This window comes from Microtus oregoni, unplaced genomic scaffold, assembly GCF_018167655.1.
Source record: "Microtus oregoni isolate MIOR12 unplaced genomic scaffold, Mior012 000233F_ref0000075, whole genome shotgun sequence".
Taxonomy (NCBI): domain Eukaryota; kingdom Metazoa; phylum Chordata; class Mammalia; order Rodentia; family Cricetidae; genus Microtus; species Microtus oregoni.
Genome location: NW_024544900.1, coordinates 1 through 14,134, shown reverse-complemented (window position 1 = coordinate 14,134; position 14,134 = coordinate 1). Strand labels below are relative to the sequence as shown.

The window sequence follows — 14,134 nt, the reverse complement described above, 5'->3', positions numbered from 1 at the left end:
ACTAAGATTCCCCCCTTCATTCCTGATGCCAGGGTAGGGCAGGGGACACGAGCTTTTTGAGGATGTCGGCTTTAAACTGGAGGATACTGGTTTCCCACAGCTGTGGAAACGTGGGTGGGTAATATTGGTGGGAGGAGATGAGAGAAACCTGTGAACGTATGGTGTGAAATTGTCACTGTGGCCCTGGGTCTCAGGTGGGAACTGCATCTTCAGACACCTGGGTTTTTCAGTATCTTTGGCTCCTGGGGCGGGACTCCAGGGCAGAAGCAGTTGAAACTGCTATTGAATGTCTGTGTCGCTGAAAGTTAACCATGGGGTCAAACTGAGGCTAAATTAGCAAATGTAATCACCCAGCTTTTTTTTTTTATTCAGCCACTGTTTGCTTGGGTGGTGATGAAGATGTCAGGCCACTACATCAGTCAGAGGCTGAGGTCTCTAGAGACAGTTGCAGTACGGGAGAGAAGTTCGGGGGAGACAGGGCCTGGTGGGTGGGCGTGCATCTCATCCTGCACGGGGAGCTGGGCACATGGGAAACCCTGGCTGTCCTAGCTGAGTCAGCGAGATCCTGAAGGGAAAAGGCGCCCCGCCTTGGCCGGCCGCTCCAGCCTCGCGGGCCTCGCGTGGCGTGGGGTAATTAGGTGCAGCACCCGCCCGCTTGGCTGCGCGACGCGCGGGGGCGGGGACGCCGTCAAAGCGAAGCCTTCCCAAAGGACCGCGACCTGTTGTTTTTACTGGAAAAATAGGACCTCATGATCCCGCCACGACAAAGCGTGGGTCAGTAGGTGGGAGGGGTCTGGTCTGAGTGGCCGCACGCTCGAGGTCGCAGCAAAAAGGCTGGCCGAGTGACTCGAGTGGTAGAGCCGAAGCGCCGCACGGCGCGGGGCTTTTGTGTGGCGCGGGTTTTCTAGCCCAGCAACCGTGCTGATTGGCAGCGAGACGCTCTGAGGTGCTCAAGTAAGGGGACGTCCTCTTCGTCAGATCCCGCAGCCGGGGACCGCGGGGATCTTCCCCGAGACTGTTCGGCAAGTTCCAGCGAACTGGGGCGTGGCGCCAAGACTTTCAAAAAACCCGCACAAGCCAAGAGCAGAATGTGTCGTTTGCTTCTAGCGCGCAAGCGGAGTCGCGCCCGCCTTCCTCTGCCCGGGCGCAGCTACCGCTTTCGTCTCTAGCGCCCTCCCGGGCCCCGGGAGAACAATGCCGGTCCTCTCCGCGCGCAGGAAGAGGCTGGCGAGCACGGCCGGGCCGCGGCGGCGGAGTGGACCCAGCCTGGCAGTCCGGTGGGTTCCTCCTTTCGGTCCAGAGCCGGACTCCGTTCGCAGCCGCGCACCGATGCGGCCCTGGGGGCCTACGTGCACTACCGCACGACGAGGGGCGAGCCGCGGTCCGAGGCTGCTCCCGGGACCTCCGGGAAGACACCTCCACCGCTGCGGTCCCGACCCTAGAGGGGCAGGCCGATCCTCCAGAGCCTGCGAGTTGGGGGCTAGAGCGGCCAGGCCTCTGGGCCGGGTCGAGCCCGGGCCGCCGACGGCTGCGTCACGCGAGGGGGCGGTGCTGCCACGGGCGGAGGCCGGAGCCGGAAGCGGAAGAGGCGCTCGGAGTGGGGAGTGGGGCCTAGCCGCAGCCGGAGCCTGGGAGACGGTGAGTATGGGCCCGAGCCCGCGGCCGGGCGGCTTGGGTGAGTCGGTGGGGACGGGCAAGCTGGTACGGGCACCTCGGCTCCCGGTCGGGTCTCGGCTTGTACCCTTTTCCCTTTTCGGCCCACGTCAGGCCGCGGTCCCGACCTCTCACCCCTGACCCGCCGCTTCTCTCCCGGAGGGCGGTCACTGTAGACCCCTTTTCTGGATCCCGCGGTGTTGGAGGCGGAGCCCAGGCGGCCTCCGAGGCGACTGGGAGCATCCCCATCGGGCCCCGCGGGCTGGATTCGCGTCCGACATAAGCTAACCTGGAAAGGCTTTCCCTGCCCCGGGCTCGTGGCTTAGCCCGCAGACCTCCGCCGCGAGCCGCCTGGAGTTTGATTCTGGCTCAGGCTGGCCTTCCCTCTGGTCGCCGGGTCTTCCCTTGGCGGTTACGGGGAACGGGGCTCTGAGGTCCCCGGGATCCGGGCGGAAGGAAGGGACTCGAGTGAGGGCCTCCGGCCCCCTCGGTGTTTTGTTATGATGGAACCGCTCCATCCCGGAGAGTGGGTCAGACCAAGCCGGGAGTACAAGTGTCCAGGCTGCTCCTCGGTCCGGCCGGGAGCTTCTATGCTTTAGTTCCGGGTGCGGGTGCCCTGATGCTTGGGTGGGAATTGCTTGAGTCTGGCCCCCGTCAAGGCGGAGTTGGCGGCCTTCCAGCTTCCCTCCTCCGTGCCCTTGAAAAGGAGGAGCGTTTTGCCCGGTGGCAGCCGCAGCTTGCGAGGTGGCAGGTTTGAGGTTGCAGTGGTGGGGCACTGCCAGCCAAAAATAACCATGGGTCGCTGGGGTGGCAGGAATCCGGGAGGGCAGCCGCTGACCTGGCTGGCTGTTCTTCTTGTCCAGCCCGGTTCTCTAGCCAGGAACAGCAAATGAGAAGCCAGCCAGGCCTGTGCTCAGAGAAAAGCTGGCATCCTTAGCTTGGTTTCATTGGTCACCATTGCCTTTTTTCCATTGTGCAGAGCCTCCCAATGCATAATTGTGGTGCTTAAGTTTTAAAAAGCCTCTCTACTGAGGTCTCAAGAAATCGGAGGGAATTTATGAGAAATGGGCCCAAGAGCCCTGGCTGGGATGACGTGGGACACCTGATAGTTCCTATATTTCACCTGCCCGGGCTGAGTTGCAAGGGAGGTGATCTCCATTGCTACCCTATACGTTGTACTTTATGGCCGTCATACTTGGCCTTCTTTGCCTGTCTGGGAGGTCTTATCTTCGTTTTCCAGGCATTGGAACCGAGCTCAAAAGTGACTCGTATAAATAAGGCCACAGGGCCAGTAAGTGGCAGCACTGGGATTGAGTTCAGGGTTTTCTGCCAAAACTTCCTACCGGCTCCCATGGAAAGGATTATAAATTGTGCCATTCATCATAACGCTGAGTGTTACCCGGAACCTTCTCAGACTGTCTTACTTCTTGAGGCCCAAACCTGTGCTAGGCTTTTGACTTTATATGGCAGATATACTTAATTCTTACAGAACCTGCAAGAGATTATTGTTTCCTTCTTTCAAGAGGAGGCCGAAGCTCAGAGTAGTGTAATAACTTGCCCAAAGGCAAACAGTGGCAGTGGTAGTGGCATGGATTAGGTTGACATTGGACTCTGAAGCTGTGACTTTCCACCCAAGTAGACATACGGTCATAAAAATTTTCTAGGTCCCAGAAGGAAAACGTTGCCTGGTGTATATTAGACCACATTACCACATCCTCCAGATAGGTCTTTGTCTGCCTGATGAGGATGGGCAGGACCACACTTGCCTTGTGGGGAAGATATGTGCCCTGGCCAGTAGGATGTCTTTTGGGTCAATTAGTGAGACATGAAATACTGCTTTCAGGACACAGGTTGAGCACTTGCCTTAAGGTAATTGGGGAAAAAATGAAAACAGAAACATTATTCAGACTACTGGGAAAATAACAAATCTACCGATTTTGTGTAGTGTTTATCTTCAAGGATTTCTGGGTGGCCCAGATTTTTCAGATGGAGGTGTACTAGTGGGGAGATAGAAGGCAGTGCCTTTAAGTTCTCCAGAGGCCCCCAGAGGTTTAGATGAATTGGCCTCCCTGTCCTGCACATACACAAGTAGCTGTTTCAGTTTTGGATTATGCTGGTGAGATGAAGCAACCTTGATGGATTTGTTTAAAAGATACTTGGCCAGGCAAGCCTAGAACTGTGCAAGACTAGAGGTTGGGTGTGAGCAGTTGCCGGCTTGGGAAGCAAACAAGCAGTGTGGGCTCTTGCCTGGCCATCTGGTGGAGAAAATGTGAAGGGGCAGGATATGTGTGAAAAGGGTACCAGCCTCATGTAGCCATCTTCCTCAACTGGTTGCTGATCCAGCTTGGGAGTCTCCTCTGTTGATATCAGTCCTCAGTAGCTAGGGATAGTGAATGGGAAGCCTGCTTCTGCTTCCAAGTGTAGACCTGCAGCCACCTCTTGGCATCTAACCAGCAGCACAGGAAACAGTGCTGTTAGGGGAGCTAGGCGGGATGGCAGTGATAGTGTTGGTTTAAGGTGGAGCATCTGGCATAGGTCTGAGTTGGTCTGAGGGCCACTAAAATGTGCCTCAGGCAAGCAGCTTAGATTCTCCGAGGAGCGTGGCATCTTCTGGGCTGAGACTGGATGGGCCAACAAGGGCTGGGCAGGTCCTCTGGGCCTATATTCACTTGGCTAGACCCTGGTAGAGGTAGGGAATATTGATGAGATACTGTGTCTTTGCTCAAGAGTCAGTGTTCTCTTTTCTACTGTGACTCGTCACTGACTTAAGAGTTTTCAACTTCTTTGAGTTGAATCCAGTTCAGTGCCTTAGCCGGGCAGCTTTCAGTTTCTGAAACCAGTACATTGGCTCCATGCCACCAGTTCTTTAGCTCCAGACTCCTGGTATATTTAGATATAGTAGGAAGAAATTGAGCAAAGAAGCTCTTTCCCCCTGCCCTTGGAATCTCTGTGGCAGTGCTCAGCATCCCTCTAAGAGCTCTACTTCTGTATCTGGACCCTGCTCACCCGGCTCAAATGTTTAGGCCCCTAGGCCGTGCTGGGGAGGCACCTGTTTGTTTACTCACTGGCAAAGGAAGAGTCACCCATTGTATGCTGTTCTGTCACTGTGACCTCAGAGTTCTTTACTTCATAAACTCCTGGGGCGGGGGAGGGCTGCCCTTAAATAGAACAATGGGCCTCTTCTTCAGGAACACCTGCCTGCACCAGGCAGCCCTGTGACTGGAAGCAGTGAGCTGTGTGCTGAGCAGGGCTTTCTCTTTCTTGTGGCCTAGATGCATCACTGTAAGCGATACCGTTCCCCAGAGCCAGACCCATACCTGAGCTACCGCTGGAAGAGGAGGCGGTCTTACAGTCGGGAGCATGAAGGTAGACTACGATACCCATCCCGAAGGGAGCCTCCCCCAAGGAGATCACGGTCCAGAAGGTGAGTGGGAGCTGGGTTGGAGGAAGTTCTTCTTTCTTCAGCTAGATGAGCAGATGGCCCAGAGACTCTGGTGGCCTTAAGTTCCTTTAGGTGACTGCCTCTGCCCAGATGCCCATGGACCCTGTCACGATCTCTGGGCTGCTTGCATATCCTTATTTGTGTTTCCTGGCTTCAGTAGAAGCCACTTTCCTTGTCCTGTCTTTGTCACAAAATGATCCTCCTTCTTCTGTATTTTCTAGGCCACCCAACTGTGAGCCTTCCTCAGTGGGAAGTAGAACATTGTCCTAGCCTTAGAAAGACTGCTCCTGAGTCCTATCTGAGTCCCCAGACCAAAGTAATAGTTGTACCAGACTAGTCAACTCTGTCACTGTTGGAGGCCCTTCCCTGTGCTCGCTTGCTATTTCTGCTTCTTCCTCCTGTGGCACTGGAAGGACACTGTTATTACCCAAGGCTCTGAGAGTAAGCTTGGTACCTTTGCTCCTTCTCCCTGCTCAGTTCCTTCAGCATGGATGCTTCAGCTCTGACACTTTCCTTGAGAGTCTTTGCAGGGGCCTTGCAAAGAAAAGCCTCTTGCCTGCTGGCAGGAACCCAGCTGGTAGGGCCCTTCTTGACTCATGTCCCCACCCCCTCTTGGCAGCCATGACCGCCTACCCTACCAGCGGAGATACCGCGAGCACCGTGACAGCGATACATACCGGTGTGAGGAGCGGAGCCCATCCTTTGGAGAGGACTGCTATGGGTCTTCACGTTCTCGACATCGAAGACGGTCACGAGAGAGGGGGCCATACCGTACCCGCAAGCATGCCCACCACTGTCACAAACGTCGTACCAGGTCTTGTAGCAGCGCCTCCTCGGTGAGTGGTGGCCAGAGTGTGCTAACAGGGGCCTAAAGGCCTCATCTCTTTCTAGCCTTCTCTCAGGCTGGCTGGTCTGGGTGAGTACTGGCAGCCCTGTGCATACACACCATTGTGTGTGCACATATGTGTGTGCGTGTGCGTGTTTGGTACAGGGCTGAGCAAGGATGTTATGCCCTCCATCTTCTGGCCCCTTGCCAGTGGTAACTGTAGGGGCTCTGGCTCCGGCGCTGGCTGGTTTCCAGCCTGTCTGTGTCTACCCACTGTTCCAGATCTAGGCTACATGGTACACATGTCTGGTACACACTCCTCAGGAATTGTACTAAGATTGATGGTTTGGAGTTATACGGCCTGGTCTTTTTCATATCAGGTCTTGTCCCCTTCCAAACTTCCCCCCAACTCCCCACACTTAGCTAAGTACTTTGAGTGCGGACTTAACCACCTCTGCCGCCTTACCTCACAGCCCCCCTCTCCCAGAGTACTAGAGTCTCCATCACCCAATGAAAAAGGGACACTTTACCAGTCAGATTTTTTTTTTTTTTTAACTTTTTAAATGCTGGGAGTCCAACCGAGAGCCAACACATACTAGGCAAGTGCTCCACCACTGATGTATGTCACACCCTGGTTCCCACACTTCCTCTTTGTTTTTTGAAAATCTTGTTAAGTATCTAGGTTGGCCTAAAACTCCTGATCCTTTTGCCTCTATTTATTTCCTGAGTTTCTAGCCCTTTCTTTTTTTGATACGGATCTTGAATTTCTGTGTTGAGCCGTCTAAGCTGCTGGTCTGTAAGCGTATATCACTTTGCCCTGACAGTCAGTTCTCTTCTGCCTTGTTCCTTGATAGGTGAGGCACTTGTGATGAGGAGAGGCAGCCATTTGTGTGCTGGGGCACCTAGGCCTCACCTTGTTGCTGACCCCTTAAAAACAGAGGTTGGCCAGCATTCTAGGGTGGTGGGTTGAACAGACCAAGAGTCCACACTGTACTCAATCCCATGGAAAAGAAAAGTCACATGTGTGTTTCTGAGGTTATGTGCTGTCTTCTCTTCTCCCCATCTCTTCTCCCCATGCTGTCCTCCTGCTGGCCAAGAGGCCTCTGAATAGTAGTGGTGGGTTCAGTGGAGGTATCTTCTTTGCCCAGTCTCTGTGACTTGAGTGGCATGGGTTGAAGGTTGACTCTTGTAAGTGAATCCAGCATGGCCTGTGGCCTCACACAGTGCCACACGCTGCCACTGGATGGCAGTGTAAGTCTGTTGCTCTGCTTATTTAGGGTGCCCTCTGTTGTTGTGGGACGGGTCTGGCTTATGAGTTGCACAAGTCCTAAGGCCAGGCCAGGAGCTGGCTTGGGGCCTGAAGGTCGGCTGTCCTGGAGGATCTCAGCCAGGCTCATTTCCTGCTGGAGGCTGGTGGCAGGAGGACTGCTGGCAGAAGGCTGTTTCTGGTAGTTGCTTAAAAGTCTGGCCAAGGATGTCATGTGGGAGCAGGTGGTAGCTTGGTTTTACGTGGCAGCTGTTGAACATGTTGTGAGGCTGTGTGGGCGAACAGAGGCAGGCAAGGACAGGCTGAGCATGCTGCTGCTGCAGAAGCCAGGATAGCCCTCAGATCAGTCCTGAAGGTTGGACCCAGGTTGGGCCAGCTGCCTTTTTGCGCCGTCCACTCTCCCTGCGTCTTCAGCTCTGGCCAAAGTCATGGGAGGGTCAGGGCGGGGGAGACTCAGAAGAGGAGGGAGTCAGGGCTGTGGCTGTCCTTGGGGCCTGGCCCCTCTGTGTCAGAGGCTGGACATCTTTCTGAGCATTGTGGCACTCTTCTTAGAGATAATGTCCGAGTTTTCTTACATACCTGTAGCTGTTTTTGCTTTTCTGTTTTGAAGTCAGTTTGTGTCTTGACGTGTCCCTTGCAATATCCCTATCGTTATATATGCTGTGTGCCTTATGAAATGCTGGGATCTGGAAAATCCAACCAACCAACCCACCGGCTCCTCACCGTCTCCACCTCTGCCTTTGACTGACACCTCAATCTGTCAATCGGAACCGCCTACCATGCGATTGGTCGGATGGCGTTTCGGGGGGCGGTGCATGCAGAGAAGCCAACAGAGCAGTAAGCGCAGCAGCCGGAGTGTGGAAGATGACAAGGAGGGTCACCTGGTGTGCCGGATCGGCGATTGGCTCCAAGAGCGATGTACAGCCACCTTTCGTAAAACTTTACCTCTCTACTTTCTACCCCCCTTGTTAGATGAGACCTCTCCTGCGTGGAGGGGCCCTAGTGCGCGTGGCGCCTTAGTGGGGCCACCAGTAATTGCCTGAATGACACAGACACTAGCAACTTCTGTTTTTAAGAGTGTAGCAGTGAGCAAGAACCTTTGTTGTTTTTGAGGATTTGAATGCTGTGAACTTGCAGGAGCTGCCAGACTCCCGCCCTCCAGACTCTGATGCCCAGCTTCTTCTCTCTCACAGATGAGATCGTGGGGAACCTGGGTGAAGGAACCTTTGGCAAGGTGGTGGAGTGCTTGGACCATGCCAGGTGAGCATGCAGGGGCGGCATAGCCAGCTCTGGGTGTGAGCATGCTTGGAAGAGCTAGTTTGATTCTCCTCAGGGTGTAGCTCTTTTTGGGGGGGTAGCACCAGTGCTGATGTATGTGCTGGGCTTTACTAATCTCATGAAGTAAGGGAGAAATTCATGAGATTTGACAGGCATGTGACATCGCTGCCCAAGAACTTCTGATTAATAGGTGCCTCTGCCCTTTATGAGCTGTGGCATTGATAACCAGGCAGAGCCAAGGCCTGGCTTCTGTGGTGTGGCCTGGAACTGCATCCCATGAGCTTTTAGAGATTTTTGGTCAGGCTGCATCTCTTTTTTTCTGATTTCTTGGGCAGAGAAAAGGACAGCTATAAAAGGATCTGGGAACCTATAAGGAATTCAAAGGGAGTCAATACAGGGCCAGTGGAGGTATAATTCAGTTCTTCCAACAGCCCTGGAATGAGTTATACCTGTGTTGTGTCGGGGTGGGAGGGGTACACCTTGTTTCAGAAGTCTAAAGTAGTGGGCTCGCCTCCCTCTCTGTCAGAAGGATGAGAGTGCTGCCGGCCTGGCCTCATGCTGCCTTTGCTCCTGCCATGTCTGCCTGAGAGGTCCCAGGGCCAGATGAGAGACATGAAACTCTGGCCTTCACATCTAGCATCTGCTGCCCACCCTAGTGGGACAGGGGCCTTTTTGGTTTTTTGAGACTGAGTTCCTCTAACTTTGGAGCCTGTCCTGGAACTAGCTCTTGTAGACCAGGCTGGCCTCAAACTCACAGAGATCCACCTGCCTCTGCCTCCCAAGTGCTGGGATTAAAGGCGTGCGCCACCACTGCCCGGCTTGTGACTAGGGTCTTGACTAGTTCATGTTGACTTGGTCCAGATTACAGAGGCAGTGCCTGTCTGTGTCATTCTACTGAGACCAAATCACTCCCTCCAGTCCTAGCGGTGAACACGTATCCCCTCATCATCTGCAAGACTAGAATTCTTGCTTTCTTCCCTGTAGCCGTAGGTGTGAGGCAGCCCTCTGGGAACCAGTTGTTCCTGCCTTACTAACCTCTAATTGCTTTAGTACATTAGCTAAAGAGTGCTGGTGCTCTCATGTGAGCCATGCCAGCCACTGCTTCAGAGATGAAGCATTAATATCCTCTGTGGTGTCCCAAGTTAGACCTCAGTCTTTGATGACGAGCTGGGCTGTTGATGGTTCTCCCACATTAAGTGGGCTTCTTAGAAAGGACCATTAAACCCAAAGTCAGCTGTGAGATGAAGTGCTAATGTGACCGAGAAGCTTTCCTCTGCTCCCAGTTTCCATTCAAATGCTTGTTCATCCACCATGACCCCCAAGAATGAGTGTAGGAACATGTACTCACTGTCTTGTGACCAGATGTAGACATAACCGATCCAAGAACTGTGATACAGAAAGACAGCTACCAATGTATGGACTGTTCTTTGAAGCTGGGGGTGGGATATAAGCCTCTGAAGTCACTAAAGGACAGACATAAGGTCTTGGGAACCTTTAAAGAATTCAAAGGGAGTCAATGCAGGGCCAGTGGAGGTAGAATTCAGCTCTGCCAACAGCCTTGACAGACCATTGTGTGGGTGTATGGCAGGGGGCAACTTGTTTCAGAAGTCTGAAGTAGTGGCCTCTCTTCAGCCTGCACTGCCCATGAAACCAGAAAAATGGATGAGGGCTAGCAGAGCAGGGAATTCTGAAGTTGTCTTTGCCTGTGGGTCTATGAACCTATTCACAGCATCAGTGCCATCCCTTGAAGCACCAGAGGGTATACCCTGCTGGGCCAGGGCCACCTCATCTTAGGTCTCCACTGGCACCTGAATACTAGCTCTCATTGACAAGTCTTGGCAACCCAGTTTGGCATGTTTCCTTGTCCGGTCACATCCTACAAATGGCCTGCTAGGGTGGGGTAGAGCAACAACAGTGGAACTCTCATGGGACACTGAGAAACTTCCTGGCCCTCTGTAGCTGGTGGGAAATGCTGATACAGTTAGTTAGTTGGGGGAAGGACCTGGATTAGAGTGTAGTGTAGGGAGTGGCCCAGGCTTCCAGTGAAGAAGTGGGGCCTACAGGAGGGTAGGTTATCAGATAAGCTTCCAGAGACTGGGGTTAGTCAGGATTGGCCTCAACTCTTCTGCCTAGATTCTCCCTGGGGAGCTAGAAGTTTCTCAGATCATAAAGGTATACGTCAGCATGGAAACCAAGAGAGTTCATACAGATGCCAGGGGGTCTTGTATGGTGAGCAGAGGTCTGGTGTTGCTTTAACAGGTTGTACCTCAAGTATAAACACTGCCTCAGAATCTGGATTATGTAGTGGTATTGAGTTGCTGGGTTTCAGAAAAGGATAGCATGCTGGGCACTTGGCTGATGAGAGCCTTCGTGTCTTTCCTGATCTACAGAGGGAAGTCACAGGTTGCCCTGAAGATCATCCGTAATGTGGGCAAGTACCGGGAGGCTGCTCGTCTAGAAATTAATGTTCTCAAGAAAATCAAGGAGAAGGACAAAGAGAATAAGTTGTGAGTATCTACAAGGAGTGAGAGGGCATCACTCAGTGGGGTAGCATCCTCTAGTTCCAGCTGCCCGAACACCCAGGGATTTCTCAGAGTCTTACAGGAGCTCGGTACTGCTTTCTCAAAACACTCAGTAGGGGAGTGTGACAGGGTTCTTTCTGGAAAGAGCCCTTGGACTTCAGGCTCTATCTAATCTGGCTTTGTGTTCTGAAGTCGTCCTAGCCCTGCATTTATGAGTTAGGGACTTCACAGGTTTGTGACGCTTGTTTGGACACTTACAGAGCTTTTCTTTGGCAGATAGATACCAAGCACTTCACTGTGCTACACTCAGCAGAGGGGATGTACCTGCCCAGGCCCTCAAGAAGCTTAGTAGTACCCGGAGGCCTGTGTTGTACTGGTGTAATTCTATCTCCCCCTCGTAACTGGCAGGGCTGCTTACCATTCCAGCCACGGGTGAGCTAATCCCAAAGTTAAAGTCCCTCCACACAGTAGGGAGTTCATTTCTCACTCAGAGCCCATCTGTGTGATAGTAGATTGAGACACGTGCTCTGTTGCATCGTATCATGGTATGCAAAACAATGTTGAGTCAGGTGAGTCGGAGCTTGAACCCCACCTATCCTTTTTTCCTCTAGCCTGTGTGTCCTGATGTCTGACTGGTTCAACTTCCATGGTCATATGTGCATCGCCTTTGAGCTCCTGGGCAAGAACACCTTTGAGTTCCTGAAGGAGAACAACTTCCAGCCTTACCCCCTACCACATGTCCGGCACATGGCCTACCAGCTCTGCCATGCCCTTAGATGTAAGTGCCCATTGGTGGTTGGAGCATGGAGTACTTTGTTCTCAAAACAAAGTCGCCTAGTGGTCTTGCCACCCTCTTTCCTCTAGCACACTGTTGATGGTTCTGCAAGGTCTCTTAAGCCTAGGGCCCCTGGCTGAAAGGTTCTTCTATCTTCAGATAGGAATCTCAGTGTGAGGCTAGAGGGACCACATATGCCAGGCTCTTCCACAAGTGCTTAGGAAGAAAAGAGAAAGTGCTCTAGAAGTTGCCTAGCTACTGACCTTGCCTTCACCTTCATAGAAGAGGAAAAGGTAGAAAGTGGACTCGACAGGCTCCTGCTACTCAGAGACCTCTGTCACTCACCTGTCCACCAACCTTGAAGAGCAGCTTTGCTGGAACCCAGTGCTCAGTGCACTGTAGGACTTAGGTAGAAAGGCAGCTTGGAAAGTGACAAGGCCTAGAGCTAAGATACGCAGGCCTACCTACCTTACACAGGCCTAAGTACCTTAGGTGATGGGGAAAAGAACCAAGTAAGAGGCAAGGTTCTGCAAAGGTCTAGACTGCCTTGTGAGCATCTTATAGGCCAAATGGGAACATTGAGGTTGAAAAGTAGAAAGTGACAGTGATTGGATGCAGAAGACTTTCCTTCTCCGGGATGGCTTCATAGGCATGCTTTCCAACAGTCACACTTTGGTGCAGTGAGCCATTATATAGCTAGTACTGAGGAGAGGACTCACTAATGTGGCGTCAGTGAGATGGTAAGGCTCTGCCTCTCTAGAGCGTGGTGGAGGGGTTTTCTGATGGAAAGCATTCCTTCCTTCCCTGTCTTCTGGATTATGAAGAGGCCTTACAGAACTGGGCTAGGGTTGTAAGTGAGCAGCTCTGGCCACAAGCTGTGGGCAAGCCTAGGGTCTCAATCTGTGCTTCTCTCTCCTCTAGTTCTACATGAGAACCAGCTGACCCACACAGACTTGAAGCCAGAGAACATCTTGTTTGTGAATTCTGAGTTTGAAACCCTCTACAATGAGCACAAGGTAGAGCACTGACTGGGTGGGCAAGAGTGTGGCCCTGCTCAAGGTAGGTTACCTACCTGGGCAGGACTGACCTAGCTGGCCTGCCTTGCATTCAGAGCTGCGAGGAGAAGTCAGTGAAGAACACCAGCATCCGAGTGGCAGACTTTGGCAGTGCCACATTTGACCACGAACATCACACCACCATTGTGGCTACCCGTCACTATCGCCCACCTGAGGTGATCCTTGGTGAGTGGTTTCATAGCCTCCAGTATTGTTTACACTGGGGCAGTTGTCAGAATGAATGTCTGGATGTGGTGGCACACATCTGTAATCAAGTTTTTAGAAGGCAGAAAAGATCAGTTTAAACCAGCGTTGGTTACACGAGACCCTGTCTCAAAGTGAGGCATGTGGTAAACAGTACCAATCAATCTGCTGCCCGGACTGGACAATATCCAAGACACCAGGTAGACTTGGTGTTAGTCAGACACAGCCTTGTTAGTAGGGCTTGGGCAATAGCTATGCCAGCTAGAATGGCAGCTTCCTGGGAATGTAGGGTGTTGAGTCTCACATTTTGCCATCTTGGCTTACAGAGCTGGGCTGGGCACAGCCCTGTGATGTCCTGGAGTATTGGCTGTATTCTTTTCGAGTACTACCGTGGCTTTACCCTCTTCCAGGTATAGTACTGGGTTGGTGGGCTGTAGGGCACATGGTCAAGAAGCTGTGTGGTTAAGGAATTGATACTTTCCATTCCATCCCTACCAGTTCATGTGAATCTAGACTCTTAGGGGTTATAGTTGCTCAGGCAAGGAATCAGTTAAGAGTCTAAAGCAGGTAGGGAGGATTTCATCCAGGAAAAGACTGGGTACAAACAGATTCTGTCTGGGCAAGAACTTATCATAGCAATCCTGTGGCATGAAGAACCAACCTGGTGTGCAATCAGCCAGCCAGGTCCACCTATGGGACTGAAAAACATGAGTCCAGCCCTGGTTCTATCTAGGCCTGTGGGATGCCACCAGGTTGAGGACAGTTTTCCCTCTCCTGGAGTGGGGAGCTTTTGGCCTGTCTTTTCTCACCCTTTACTCTTCCAAAATGGGCAGAAGTTGACTTAATTCTTACTTGTTCTATCCCTGATCTTCTGCAGACTCATGAAAACAGAGAACACTTGGTTATGATGGAGAAGAATCCTAGGGCCCATCCCATCACACATGATCCACCGTACCAGGTAAGAAGTCTCCATGGCTCTGGGTCAGCTGGTACCAGAGACACAGCCTTTGTCAAGTATTCCTGTGGTTCTCCCAGCTCCTCATAACCTTTACTGTATGTTCCTCAAACCTGTCTGGTAAAAGCTGTTGCCCCTACCAACCTTTGCAGGGTCA

At 52.6% G+C, this 14,134-nt stretch overlaps 1 protein-coding gene across 1 annotated transcript; it reads left to right on the top strand.

Moving 5' to 3' along the window:
• Positions 1-755: 755 nt before the first annotated feature.
• LOC121445632 (dual specificity protein kinase CLK3-like) lies at positions 756-13,984 on the top strand. Its single transcript, XM_041647779.1, is given in 13 exon segments — positions 756-1,638; positions 4,926-5,077; positions 5,715-5,931; positions 8,010-8,106; positions 8,382-8,448; positions 10,857-10,973; positions 11,600-11,766; positions 12,685-12,779; positions 12,875-13,004; positions 13,349-13,377; positions 13,379-13,432; positions 13,900-13,935; positions 13,937-13,984. Coding segments are annotated over 13 exon segments (1,653 nt in total). The 5' UTR covers positions 756-1,194.
• Positions 13,985-14,134: the final 150 nt, after the last annotated feature.